The sequence below is a fragment of the Vigna unguiculata genome, chromosome 9 (assembly GCF_004118075.2).
Source record: "Vigna unguiculata cultivar IT97K-499-35 chromosome 9, ASM411807v1, whole genome shotgun sequence".
NCBI lineage: Eukaryota > Viridiplantae > Streptophyta > Magnoliopsida > Fabales > Fabaceae > Vigna > Vigna unguiculata.
In genome coordinates, this window is record NC_040287.1 from 35,993,805 (window position 1) to 36,007,913 (window position 14,109).

A 14,109-nucleotide genomic window follows, 5' to 3' on the forward strand; every position below is an offset into this window, starting at 1 on the left:
CTTTTGACCTAGTGGTGAATGTTCGATCATAACACAAACAAAGTTTTAATTTGGAATAAAGTCAAGTTTTAATTTTACATTAAAAATATATTTAATTTTTTAAAAACTTTGATTTGATTTGATAAGAGTATGAATTTTGGAAAAATAGGTATTGTGATGATTTTGTAACGAATATTTGCATAAGAGGTAGATTATAGAATCTAAGATGGGTGGTGGGTTATTGGACCCCAATCTGTAGTGTTTGAGAGTGGTGAGTAAGAAACAAAAAGTGGAAGAAGACAAAAGTGGGAGATGGAGAAAGATTGGTGGTTTTGGTGGAAGTTCAGAACTCCAAATAAGATATTGTGGGCTGTCAAAGCTGAATCTTACGAAACAAAGGAAGATCCAAACCAAACCAAAAACTGCTTTAAGAATACCACTTTGTGTCGGGAAGGTAGGAGGAAAACAGCCGCGGTTTTCTCCCATTCATTTCACCCACGTAATTTTTTTTCTCCCTGTGCTCCTCGTGCTTTCTTCAGGTTTTTAATGTGTCACTGTCTCTTCCAAGTTTCTTTTCTTTTCACAATTTATTATCATCACTTTCTTTCTTAAATGAATCACCTGGATATCACAAATTTTCCCACCACCACCTGGCTAAGAAAGAAAATTTTGTTTCAATTATCCAATTTAATTCGAATAAAACCATTTTTGGTACATGTTTAAAGAAAAAAATATATATAAACACTTAGATACAAGATTTGGCTAATGAGGATAAATTCTTCCTTTTGCAAAGGCTCATAATATTAATAATTTAATATCTGCCAACCATACTAATCAAACAAAAAGGATAAGCAACCACTCAGTTCTTGTCTGGGTGGTCTTTCAGAAATCCGCCATTTGTTTTTGGTGTTTATCATATTATAATGTCCATTACTGCAACATCATGCACACAACCTTCAAATTCAGATTCTTCTGCAGCGATTTCAGATGAAATTGCATAAGTTGGACACCTGTAACGAGCCTCTAATTGTCCCTTAATTAATTTTTCACGTACTTTAGCTCATACATTCTGCATTCCCTTTCATTAATCTAGTGTCTAAACAATTTTAAATGTGTACTTTTTAAGTTAGCATGTTAACAAGTACCATTCTACATTATTCTTAAGACCATTCTGATTCAGATGCTGAAAAATAAAATTTCTGTAAAAATTAAAAATCCTTCAATTTCTGAAAACTACCCAAAATAATATAAGAGTATACAATATTTCATTCATTTCAGTGGCCATGGATGCAAGAAAATAATACACAATTTGACAAGTATCTTGATTAGTTAGTTACAGCAAGTAACTAAGTAATAAACTAGTGTCCTCTTGTTATTATTGTAGTCTTTTGTTAGATACAATTTATTAAGTGCAATTTGAACTGAAGGACACTATATCAAAATTAAGTTATCAAGTTTCATGGCAAGAAACTCTAAAAGTTAAAGTGCACAATTGTTATAAAAGGAAAATTAAGCTAACCAAGTTTTAAAAAGCAAGAAACACATTTCATTAAGATAGCTTCAAGTAACTATTGTTTGAGCAATAAAACAATTCCTAAATGTTCCACCAATATCTTGTGGCTCGATTCTTCTATGTTGCAAAAGGCAGTTCTAAAATCTTATATTCTTCAATGATATATATATATATATATATATATATATATATATATATATATATATATATTATATTATGTTAGCTAGGTGTTTAAGATCCAAAAAAGCCTAGGCACTGAAAGTTTTGTTTCTCTCATTCAAAACGAGGTAAAAAAAAAAAAAAAACTCTTTAGATTTTGATGAAAGATGAAAGCAAAATAAAAATGAAACATAAAAAAAATAGTGTTTACTGAAAACCAGGTAAAAGGAAAGAAAACAAAAGTAGAAACATCTAAATTCTAATTGTAATTAACACCTAACAGTGCTTGAAACTAGATGTGATTACAGCAAAGCTTGATGGGGACACATTTGTTATATTGGTTAATTTTTTACTTTAAACTAAATAAGTTAATTGACTTGTATCCCGTTAGCAGTGTCGCTTTAGTGTAATCATTTCCCTTTTTTCATTTTTTAAATATATTATGATTAAATTTTATTAGCAAACTTTGTACAGTCAGTACTTTTTTTTATACGTGTAAATCTATCAACTATTATATTATTATGTTTAATAATTTTAATTAAATTATTTCATCTAAAAATATGTGATTGGATTAATTTTTATATAAATCATAATTATATAATTTTACATTAATTAAAAAAAAGTATATTATTTATGTAGATAAAAAATATGTAATATATATTTTTCAAAATACATGAATTATTTTAATTTATATTCGTGACAATAAGATTAATTAGATCTTAATAGTGAATGTAAAATTATATTTTCTATAAAATATAGTATAATAATGGATAAAAGTTATCATTAGTATAAATTGCTCTTCTATTAATCAAAGAAATCATATTTGGCCATTACACTACAAGCTTTCTATAAATTCTTTTGAAGGTAATGATTGACTCCCGGTTTAAACTTAATCATTTGCATGGCTGCTGCTTAGACAGATTCCAAGAGTCAAAGAACATTGTCATTACTATGTATCACAATTTCAAACTTCAATTCAGAAAACTCCAGTGAACAGGTATTAATTGTCAAATTTGAATTTTTTGTGTGGAAATTTATAAATTAATACCATTAAATAACTTAAAATTTAATTTTAAAATGCTTTAATTACATTTTAATTTAAGAGTGAATATGAATTTAATGATGTGAAACTTGTACTATTAAAGGACGCGTGGTTGTTAATACTGCATTATTCAAATAAAATATTGTATATGGACGACTAACCTAAAATGATTGAGAATAATCTATCATCTCAAGATTAAGAACAATTGGTCCAATAAATGGCTTCCACCAAATGCAAGCACTCATCTTTCCTTTACCTTTTATTTCTTTAAATGAAATAGTGTTTTGCGCATTCTCCAGTTTGAATTGGATGTGGGGTTTTGATGCTTTTTTATATAAATTGGTTGACAAGCCCTCATCTGTAAGAATGCTATAAGGCTACATCTTCTTTATTGCTAAATTCAATTCCTACTGCATAGATTAACTTGTCAATGGCACGTGTACCTTAGATTCTTCACACCATGATCATACCTCGAAAATGACTACATTTTCCCCATTGGCATTTCAGAATGTAATTTCGTGCTACACATAATAAAGTTATAACCATAGCTGACTTCTATGCTCATAAAAGAAAATGACATTGGTGAGGTTGTTCTTTCTACCTATGGCCAGTCACAAACTCTTCGTCAAGAGACCATTATGCGTACACTTTTTCCAAGGCTCCAAAATCCGTGACTCATAGAAGATCATGTATAAATCTACCCTTCCATATATAGCAGTAGAATACTAGCATGCAGCTACTGAAACTAATTAACTGATAATTATTATTAACACCAACAGTGTATGTATACTTTAACTGTCATACAGTGGATCAAGCAAAGACTAGTGAACCCCTACATGAACAATGTTCACCTGCTAGAACCAAATTAGTGAGGTTGTATTGTATTACACTATTACTGCATTAATCTACGTAAACATATAAGAGAGAATTAATGTCATATTCATCTAAGTTATTACTATTTGCATTAACTATTAAACGTATAGGATATACAGAAGAGTGCAGAAAGAACAAAATAAGAATACCAACTCATTTGAATTCGTGAGCTAAGCCAAACTTTGGAGGCATTGGAGAGTGGGACCCAAGTTGGAAACTTTCTTCAAGGGTTGAGAGAGAGAGAGAGAGGTGTTGGCAACAATTTATATTACACAGCTTTAAACATACAAGGAACCTGGCAGGTTTTATGATGACAACTCCATTCTTTTTGTTTCCAGGCAGATACGAGGGTCAAAGTTTTCTGAGAATACCAATTAAATATATAGTTTGTGTTTGATTGCAGCAATTTCGGTGAAAAAGACATAAACCGCTGTGAAATGAAAAGCAGATTCCATTTCTGTCTTAGGCTATATAGCTTCTAAAACTAATGAATACATCATCATCATACATACCACATTGTATATAATAATCCATACGCAACAAGGCTCGCTGTATTCCCCTATAAATTCTTCATTCTTAGTATACTACATGTTCTCAGAAGAACTCAAAAGGTGTGTTTCTTAAAGAATTATAGCATCCTATTGCACACACATTTAGAGAGTGATATGGAGCACTATGACCATGATTTCTTGGAGGAACTGATGACTCTAAGAAGAGAAACATGGGACACCACCAATCCAAGTACAGAAGAAACCCAGTTCTTCTGTAATGGCTGGAGTAGTTTTGATTGTTTTGATCAAAACTCTCTACCTTACCTCCCCAACTCTTCTTCTGCTCAAGAAGTTCCTCAAAGCTACAACGACTACCACCCCTTCAATGAAATCTATGGCTCTTTACTCGATGAATCCTCACCGCAGATTATCGATTCTTACTACAGTACTACCCTTGATACTCCACTCAACACCCTTGGTCAAGAGGATTATCCATTGTCCATTATGGAAGAAGAAGACCCCGGTATGCTCGGGGAAGAGCTTAAGAATTTGGAGCTGCAAACTACATGCAAAGCTGAGCCAACCCAGTCCTCTGAAATGCCAGTTTTCAACATCGGAACGGGTCTGGAAAGAAAGAATCGGTCAAAGAAGCTTCAGGGGCAACCCTCCAAGAATCTAATGGCGGAGAGGAGAAGAAGAAAGAGACTAAATGACAGGCTCTCAATGCTGAGAGCTATTGTTCCCAAGATAAGTAAGGTATGCAGTGAGTGTGAGTCATTCGTTGAATGAGTACTGTACTACTACACTAACAGAAATTAACAGATCTAATTTGTTTTGTTGAATGCTTATCACAGATGGATAGAACATCTATACTTGGGGACACCATTGATTACATGAAAGAACTTCTGGAGAAGATCAACAATCTTCAACAAGAAGTAGAAGTGGATTCTAAAATGGTAGGCATTTTCAAAGATGTGAAGCCAAATGAAATCCTAGTGAGAAATTCACCCAAGGTAATGTATATATAAAACTCAGTTATGTGTAATGTTCTTTGAACTTGTAATAATTTCTCTGATAGACCCTTTTGAAATAAATGTTTGTTGATATGACACATCTTCATTGTGATTGGTGCAATCCTGCATTGGTTTTTATATTATAGTTTTGTGGTCTATGCAGTTTGAAGTGGAGAGGACTTCAGACACACGGGTGGAAATTTGCTGTGCAGGAAAACCAGGATTGTTACAATCAACAGTAAACACCCTGGAAGCCTTAGGCCTTGAGATTCAACAATGTGTTATTAGCTGTTTCAATGATTTCACAATGCAGGCTTCATGCTCAGAGGTACATTAGCACACCATGTTTATGTAGCTTCATATTTTCTGTCGATGGTGTTTCTTGGTTGAGGCTCGTACGGTGTAAAGAAGTATCCTTTTTTGTCTGTGGTGTAACAGGAATCGGAGCAAAGTGCAATGCTGAGTTCTGAAGATATAAAGCAAGCGTTGTATAGAAGTGCAGGATATGGAGGAAGGTGTTTGTGAGAGTTGAACAGAGGAAGAAGATGAGAAAATGCACTTAGGATAGTTTTCTATTCCTCACATAATGTTCATTGGTTTTGCTAAGACAGAGGCTAGTTTTTTGTTTTTTTTTTTTTTTTCATGAAATCTCCATTATGGTGGACTCGTCCGTGTGATTCTCAGGCAAAGTTAGCAATTATTAATGTTGATGTGGATGTGATCATGTAATTGTAATAATAGAATTCAAGGACGAGAATCTAGTTATTGTCCCTGAATGCATGTGGAGGGCACAAGCAAAAATGTCAAGACATAATAATAAGAGTAAAGTTCGGATTTTGTTTCTATTCTTTTGATATGGCTTTCCAATATCTCTCTTTGTGTGACTTCTATGTATAAAGACACTTTTCTTTGTAATGATGTGACATTCATAATTGAGTGCTTTTGATCTTCTGCTAGTTTTTTGCAAACGTAAGAACGTGATCTTCAGTAATTTTGCATCGGAAAAAGGTTAAAGAATTACGAAGGAATTATTTATTTATTAGGAAAACGGAGTAAAAAAACTCATCCTTTAAAAACACTTGTTCATTTTTATTTTTTATTTTACACTTAATTTTTGTTTGTACTTCGAAACTAGTGGTGGGTTTACAGAGCGACACTGAAAAGTTTAAAGTTTACGTACTTTTCTAAAAAAAAAAACAATTCTTTTCAACAGCTATTCTTCCCTGTCTGTTTGTCTCTCTCTCCAAAATTCGAAATGGACTTTAACCAATATAATTTAACAAGCAACCATAAATTAACAAGACCATGAATAAGCCATCTACGGTGTTCATTATATAATAACGAAAGAGACAATTTAGAGTGTCACGTAATGTTACACTGTTTTGGGTTGTGGATCAAAACAACCATGCCTATGGTAACTATATCCTTAAAGCATGTAATATGAATCGAATGGCAAGGATGAATTTCAGTTGTCTCTACAGAAGAAGATTTCAAATTTCCATCACTTTTGGTCGGCACTAGTTGCCAGAAACATGAATGTGAAAGAAATTAGAAGGCAACGTGAAGATGTTGCGGATAAATCCAAAACTAAAATAGCTCCAAAAACATGAGGTATCAGGTATTATTATTACTCCATGTTAGTACTAGCTCCAAAACTGTTGTTTCAGTGAGGGTTCATATGTGTCGTCTACTACTATCCACGTTCACATTCTGTAACAAAGAAACGTAGATTCCAATGATATAATACATACCCTTGTTGCTAAAATCAAATCAAAGTCTTATCCAACCCTTGTTTTGGTTCTGTTTTTTTCTTTCTTCTTTTTTTCTATACTCAGATTTGAGTTGCCATTGCCATATAATCCAAGAGAATCTTTCAGACATGATCAATGCCCTGGCGTCACTGCTTTTTAGAAAGCTCAAATGTGAAAACAAATGTGGCGTAAACTCGTAAAGCCAACAGCAACGGGAAGAAGCTTTTTGTATTTTTGGACGCATAAGAGAGAAATGCACTCCATAATTTAAAAAATAAATAATATAAGTGAAACATTAAATAAAATGGGTGTAAATATATTAAAGTATATAGTAAATAGATTCTACCGTTTTTAAACTTTTTTAAATTTTTTTCTCAAAGTTGATAGATATTCACGCAAAAGGTGCCCATAACCAAACAAATTCTTGTCTAAGAAATGAATGCCAAAAACAACCTCGTATACCCGTCCCACAACATTAAAGTCCCTACCAAGAAGAGTCACTGAGCATCATCAAATACATGAGACATATAAGAAATATCTAATCACTGACTTTTATTATGAAAAATAACACCTAAAGTTATAAAAAAAAATATCAAACTTTAATAGTTAAAAAATTATTTTTCTTTTATTATAAAGGAGCAAGAAGACATATTAAATATCTAATTAAGAAATGAGTTGAGAGTTATGTTTAATTAAATAACTCTCTCACATTGAGTACATTGTGTGTTCATGTTCAAAAAATCAAGTGAGGAAATCAAATAGCTTCAATAACAAAGAAACACCCAAATCCAATAAGAATAAACTTTGATATATGTAAACAAACGTTTCATTAAGAAAAACCTGAACCGGTGTCCAACAATGACGATTAATGAAAACAGAATACACATAACTCTTTTCTTGAAGAGTTTGTCCCTAAATTACTTCATATATGTGTCTGTTAAAACTATAGGAAGTTTGAATTAAACTAAATATAAATACAATAAGGCTATTGAAGAATTTATTTTAATGAAAAGAATAGCACGGTGTCATAGTAATTTGGATAGGTTTAAAGCATTTCTGTTGAAACATTTAAATCTCAGTAGTTGTTTATTTTTATACATATGAAACATGTTTTAAATAATGATTAAACTTCTTTTATAAAGCAATTTAAAGTCAAAATAATTTTTACTAGATTTTTATATTTTATGACCTTAATTTTTCTATTAACGGGATGCAGATAATTATACAATATAAGGATGTGTTTTTATACACATTGCGATATCCACTACTTTGAAAATAATATGTTGTTTTAATACTAATCTTTACTAACCATTTTTTAAATTAAAATAATTATCTTAAAAACTTTATTCTTTAAAAAAATATTTAATCATTTTTAAAATTTAATTATATTCTTAAACTAAAATAATTATTTTCAATAAAAAAGTTACTTATAAAATATAAAATAAATAAAACTATTCATTATTTTGTTATTAAAAAAAACATTTTCACTACTCCACTAATTACTGTAATAAGTTTCAATATTTTTATAAATATTTATTTATCAAATAGTAATACGCAGCTCAACACTTATTTATTGATTATGTCTCACGTATTTGTCTATATGGTTTGTCTTATTTATTTATTCAAGTCAGCCATATAGTGCAAGTAAGATTATTTTTGTAACTTGTAATCAAATTCATTGTATATAAGAAGTATATTGGATGACAAAAAAATTGATTGTAAATTTTAAAAAATTGTAGAAAATAGCATTTCCAATCATTTTAACGAGTTACAAAATTTAGTTTGTAAGAAATATCTCATAGGATAGGACATGTCTTAAAAAATAAGATTAATGGACTGTAGTTCAAAATTAGCAATTGCTTCGTCATGCACCCTGTCGGTTTTTTTAAAATGGCGATTTGTTTCTTATAGAGGTGACTTCTGGATTATAAATTCTGGATCAGGCTTTCCGAAACAATATTTCAAGATTTTCTGTTCAAAAAATTTTGGAGAAGAATTTCCGAAACAATGTTTTCAAAATAATATTTTTAGAATAAAATTTTCGGAATGCTTGAAATAGAACACTTTTTTTGAAATACATTTTTCAGAACAGAATGTATATAAATACTTTCTGAAATCATTTTTTGAAGCATCTTTACATGAAATGAGTTTCGGAAAGAATTTTTCAAAATATATGAAATATTTTATAAAAGAACCTCTTAAGAATTATTTTTGTTAGTATTTCCTCTCTTATTCTTCTATTCCAGCAACGGTCGCGTAGTGGTGGTATGATAGTGACATCGGCGATGGAAGTGAAAGTGTGATGCAACGGTTAAAGAAATTTAAATATTTTTCTTATATTTATGGAACTGCAGAAAGAAATTGATGGGGTCCATGAAATAATTGCTTCAAAATTTTATAAGCCTGTCACAAAATTTACGGCCCAAATTATTGAATGTCCGCAAAAAGAAATGGGTAACGATGAGGAAAGTAGGGTCCTTCTTACTGTACCCAAACTTTCTTTTACACCTCCAAAATTATTTTAAATCCCAAAAATACCTTTTAACCATTAAAGTAAAGTCACGCACATCACATCTCCAATGTTTTAGAAGTCAAAATATATAACTAGAAGTTGATTTCTGGAAGTCAAAATATATTACCAGAAATTCCCAAAAGTCAAAATATATTATAGGAAGTCGATTTTCGAAAGTCAAAATATGTTATCAATATTAACTTCCGGAAATCAAAATATATTACCGGAAGTCAACTTCCGAAAGTAAAAATATATTACCGAAAATTGACTTCCATAAGTTAAAATATATTACCTAAAATTATTTTCGAAAATCAAAATATATTACCGAAAGTCGACTTTCAAAAATCAACTTCCAGAAGTCAAAATATATTACCAGAATTCAACTTCCGGAAGTCAAAATATATTACCGAAAGTCGACTTCCAGAAATCAACTTCCAGAAGTCAAAATATATTACCAGAATTCAACTTCCGGAAGACAATATATATTACCAAAAGTCGACTTTCAAAATATATATATATATATATATATATTTCTTCGTTTATAATTTTTTAATTTAAACTTTTGTTTTTAAATTTTATTTTTTAGTTTAATTTTTTTAATACATTATATAAAAATTATATGCATACATATATATATATATATATATAATTTTATTTTTTAAATATATATTAAATATACTTAAGAAATCAATTAAATTAAAAAAAATATTAATTATGTTTTAACTATTTTTAATTTTATTTAAAGTTTATGTTTTCTAAATTTTAAATTTTTTTACTTTATTTACTTTTTATGTTTTATATTTCGTTTTATATATATATATATATATATATATATATTTATATATTTTGACTTTCCGAATATTAAAATTTTAATATGTTGTTGAGTTTTGGAAGTATCTTTCATCAAAAGTTGATATCCGAAAATGATTTTGGGTGTGATGTTTGTGACTTCGTTTAAATGGTCAAAAGATATTTTTAAGATTTTAAAAAATTTTGAAAGTGCAGAAGAAATTCTTAAAGATGCATGGAAAAAGCCCCAGAAGAGTATGGATGTGTTGTTGGGGAGGAGGAAAGAAGAGGAAGACAAATTCCACTATTTAACTTTCTTAACGTGGTATAGTAAGAAAGTATGGGGATGCAGGAGGAAATTCCTCTGCCACAATTTATGGCCCAAAATATTAAATATTACGAAACTTTTTGTTAGCAAAAGAATGCTACATTTTATTCTTAGGCAACGATTATTTGCACTTAAATTTTACTAAGCACACTCCCGTTTTCTAAAACTGCAAAATTATTCTTTATATTCCTGCGTCATGCAATGCTTTTTAATCTTTTTTGTCCGTAACTAACATGAGACCCGTGCAATATGCACGGTCGTGTTTTTTTCCTTTCGTTTTATATTTTTTTAATTTTTAAAATAAATTTTATTATTAGTATAAATAAATTAATGATTTGAATATTATTGGTTTAATTATATAATAATTAATTTTATTATTTAACTATATTATTGATTTATTTAATTATAACAATTTGTAATAATAATAAATTGTTACTAAAATAAAATATAAGCATATTATGTAATATGATTTTGTATAGATTAAATATAATATAAAATTTATGTTAAAATATTTAAAAAGAAACCGTGTATGTTATATTAAAATAAGATGCGTACTTGTATGATATATTTAAATGAAATGTGTATGCACGGGTCGTTATGAAGGTAAAATAAAAACATATGGTGTTATATGGTCCTGTATAAAATATATATAACATGAAATTGATGTTAAAATTTTTAAATAGAAATACATGTAAATATAAACACATGTATATTGTATTATAATAAAATGCATATCCACATATCGTTGTTAAACTAAAATGTAGGCATATTGTATAATACTGTATCGTATAAATTAAATACAACATGAAATTGATGTTAAAATTTTTAAACAAAAACACATGTTCATATAAACACTTTAATGTTATATTAAAATGAAATATGTGTATGCAGAGATCATTATTAAAGTAGAATGTAGGCATATTATTTATATGGTCCCATACAATATATATATATATATATATATATATATATATATATATATATAAAAGATGAAATTTATGTTAAAATTTGTAAATAGAAATATATATAGACGCATGTATATTATATTAAAATATAATGTGTATCCATGGGTCATTCTTAAAGTAAAATGTAGGCATATTATGTAATAATGTCCCGTATAAAATAATATAACATGAAATTGTGTTATAAACACATGTATATTATATTAAAATAAAATGCGTATGCACGGATCGTTGGTAAAGTAAAATGTAATATAATTCCATAAAAAATAAATATAGCATGAAATTGTAAAAAATAAAATATAATAAATCTTTCTAATCTTCAATAAATGCAAATTCAAGTTCCATTGAATATTAAAATAATAGTATTAATAAATAAAGAAATAAAATAAAATAAAATAAAATAATTCATTATATTTATAATAACAAATAATAATAATAAAAATAATATTAATAATTGAAAAAAATAATACAATGAAATAAAATTATAATATCAATAATAATAATGATAATAATGATAAATATATTGCAAATTAAGGAAGATAATGTAAAGTTGATTAAATATATTGACAAAATATAATTATACACATGATTTTTGGACATCATTAAAGAAATTTATGATATTTAAATAAGTCAACAAATAAAAATGTATGAACTCAAAATCTTCATCAAAGAAATTTAAAATAATTAATAAAATTAAATAATTGATAAAAAAATATTTATAAATTAAATATTGTTATGAATTAAATGATTGTCCATTGATTTGATATGTTTACTCATATGATTCATTACTCTTTATGGTAAATATTTGTATTAACTAAGTTGATTTGTTTCCTTTATGAATTACATATTGTATCTATAAATAGGACTCTTCCTATCAATAATAATACACAGATGAGTTGCTCTCTATTCTCTCATTCTCTATTCTCTCTTGTTCTTCTCTTCTCTATTATCTGTCGTCATTCTCTATGTTATTCGATTTATTTTATAACATGTTATCAGCACGATGCTCCAACCAATTGAGGATTAGTGGAAGTTTTTTCTCTATAACGACAATGTTATGCGTGTCTCAATCCAGGCTCTTTCTAATCATTTCTCAAATTATAATTTTACCTTATATTCTTCCTCTTGTGATAAGAATTATTTAACTTTATCAATTTTCATCTTCATCTTATTATTTTTATTTTTATTATGACGGTGATTATTATTATTATTAATATTATTATGTTATATGCTAGTTCTAAACACGCGAAAAGTTGCAAAATTTGGATTTGTGACTCTTGATATTACAAGGAAGAATTCCTTATATTGGAATTTTAAATGTTGAAATACATTTATATGCAATTGATATTGGGATACCATTGAATAAAGAAATAAAGCATCTAATCAATTAATTTGCTCATGCGACAAAAATATTGTGAAAAGAGATTTCACAAATATTATGGATTTATTTCATGCCTATGTATGGCTGGCTGGACAAAACAATAAAGCTTTTGATGAAAAATCATGAGATCCGCCTAATCTGCTCCATTCCCAGAAGTGAATGCAGTAATCAATATTATGAATTTATTTCATGCCTTTGTATGGCTGAACAAAGCAATGAGCTTTTGATAAAAAATCATGAAACCTGTCCAAATTGGTTTTGCTCCATTCCCAGAAGTGTGAATGCAGCAACATTTTATTTATATTTTCATGATCGATCATGATCTTGATTTTGGACATGGTTATACAGAAAATTTCAAAGACACATTTTGTCACCAGAAGTGGCACGATAATGTGAAAAAAAAGAAAAGGAAAATGTGAAAATATTGACAAAAAGATGAAGGTATATATTATCATTACGATGGTAAAGGCCATTTGAGTTGTACTTATTGTACACTAGAGCATCTTACAAATAATGAGAAGAACATAGAAACACACTTTGCTTATGAAGATGGTGATTCTGATTATGGCCATATGGATGCTAGTCATCTTGATATTCTTATTTTGTTTGCTAAAGCAAATGAAAGCATTGATCACCTAATTAATTATGAGAGTGTTGAAAAAAAAAAATCTCATATTGATATTTACATTTATATGAAAAACGAGTGTTTTGCACTAGTACCAAAAGATATGTGTTTTATTGATTGTGCAACAACTTATATAATTCTCAAGAGTAATAAATTTTTCTCTTGTTCGATAATGTGAGACATCGATGTTAGTATTATTTATAGTACTACAAATATATTTGAAGACTCTAGAAGAGCTATTATACTTCTACCAAGAAGTTGAATAGAAACTTATTAAGTTTCAATGATATTTGTCTAAATGGATATTATATTGAGACAAACAATGAAAAAGATATGAAATATCTTTATATCTCTATGATTGAGTTGAAAAAGAAAGTGTATTGGAGAAATTATCAACATTCTCTTATAGTTTGTACTACAAGTTTATTAGTACAATTTAAATGCATGTCATGGTAAACCAGAAGTTTACAAATCAAAATGATTGCCTTGTTTGACATGATTAGTTATTATGATGCGAAAAAAAAAGGGTTGAAAAACTCATGTGAACACGTTTGAAGCATGGTAGACCTATTGGTTCCAAAGATAAAACCTCTTGAATGAGAAAGGGGGCTAATATGCAAAATAACCTAATCGAAAAGGTTGAAATCCCAAAAGATTCATTTGACATAATTAATGGTTCAGTTCCAGAAGA

General features: G+C 28.5%; 1 protein-coding gene across 1 annotated transcript; it reads left to right on the forward strand.

Annotated features, from left to right (window-relative positions):
- Positions 1–3,895: 3,895 nt before the first annotated feature.
- Positions 3,896–5,924, forward strand: LOC114162621 (transcription factor bHLH93-like). The gene is made up of 4 exons (XM_028046573.1): positions 3,896–4,813; positions 4,912–5,070; positions 5,234–5,398; positions 5,509–5,924. The coding sequence occupies exons 1-4, from the start codon at positions 4,232–4,234 to the stop codon at positions 5,593–5,595; spliced, it is 993 nt and encodes a 330-aa protein (XP_027902374.1). The 5' UTR covers positions 3,896–4,231; the 3' UTR covers positions 5,596–5,924.
- Positions 5,925–14,109: the final 8,185 nt, after the last annotated feature.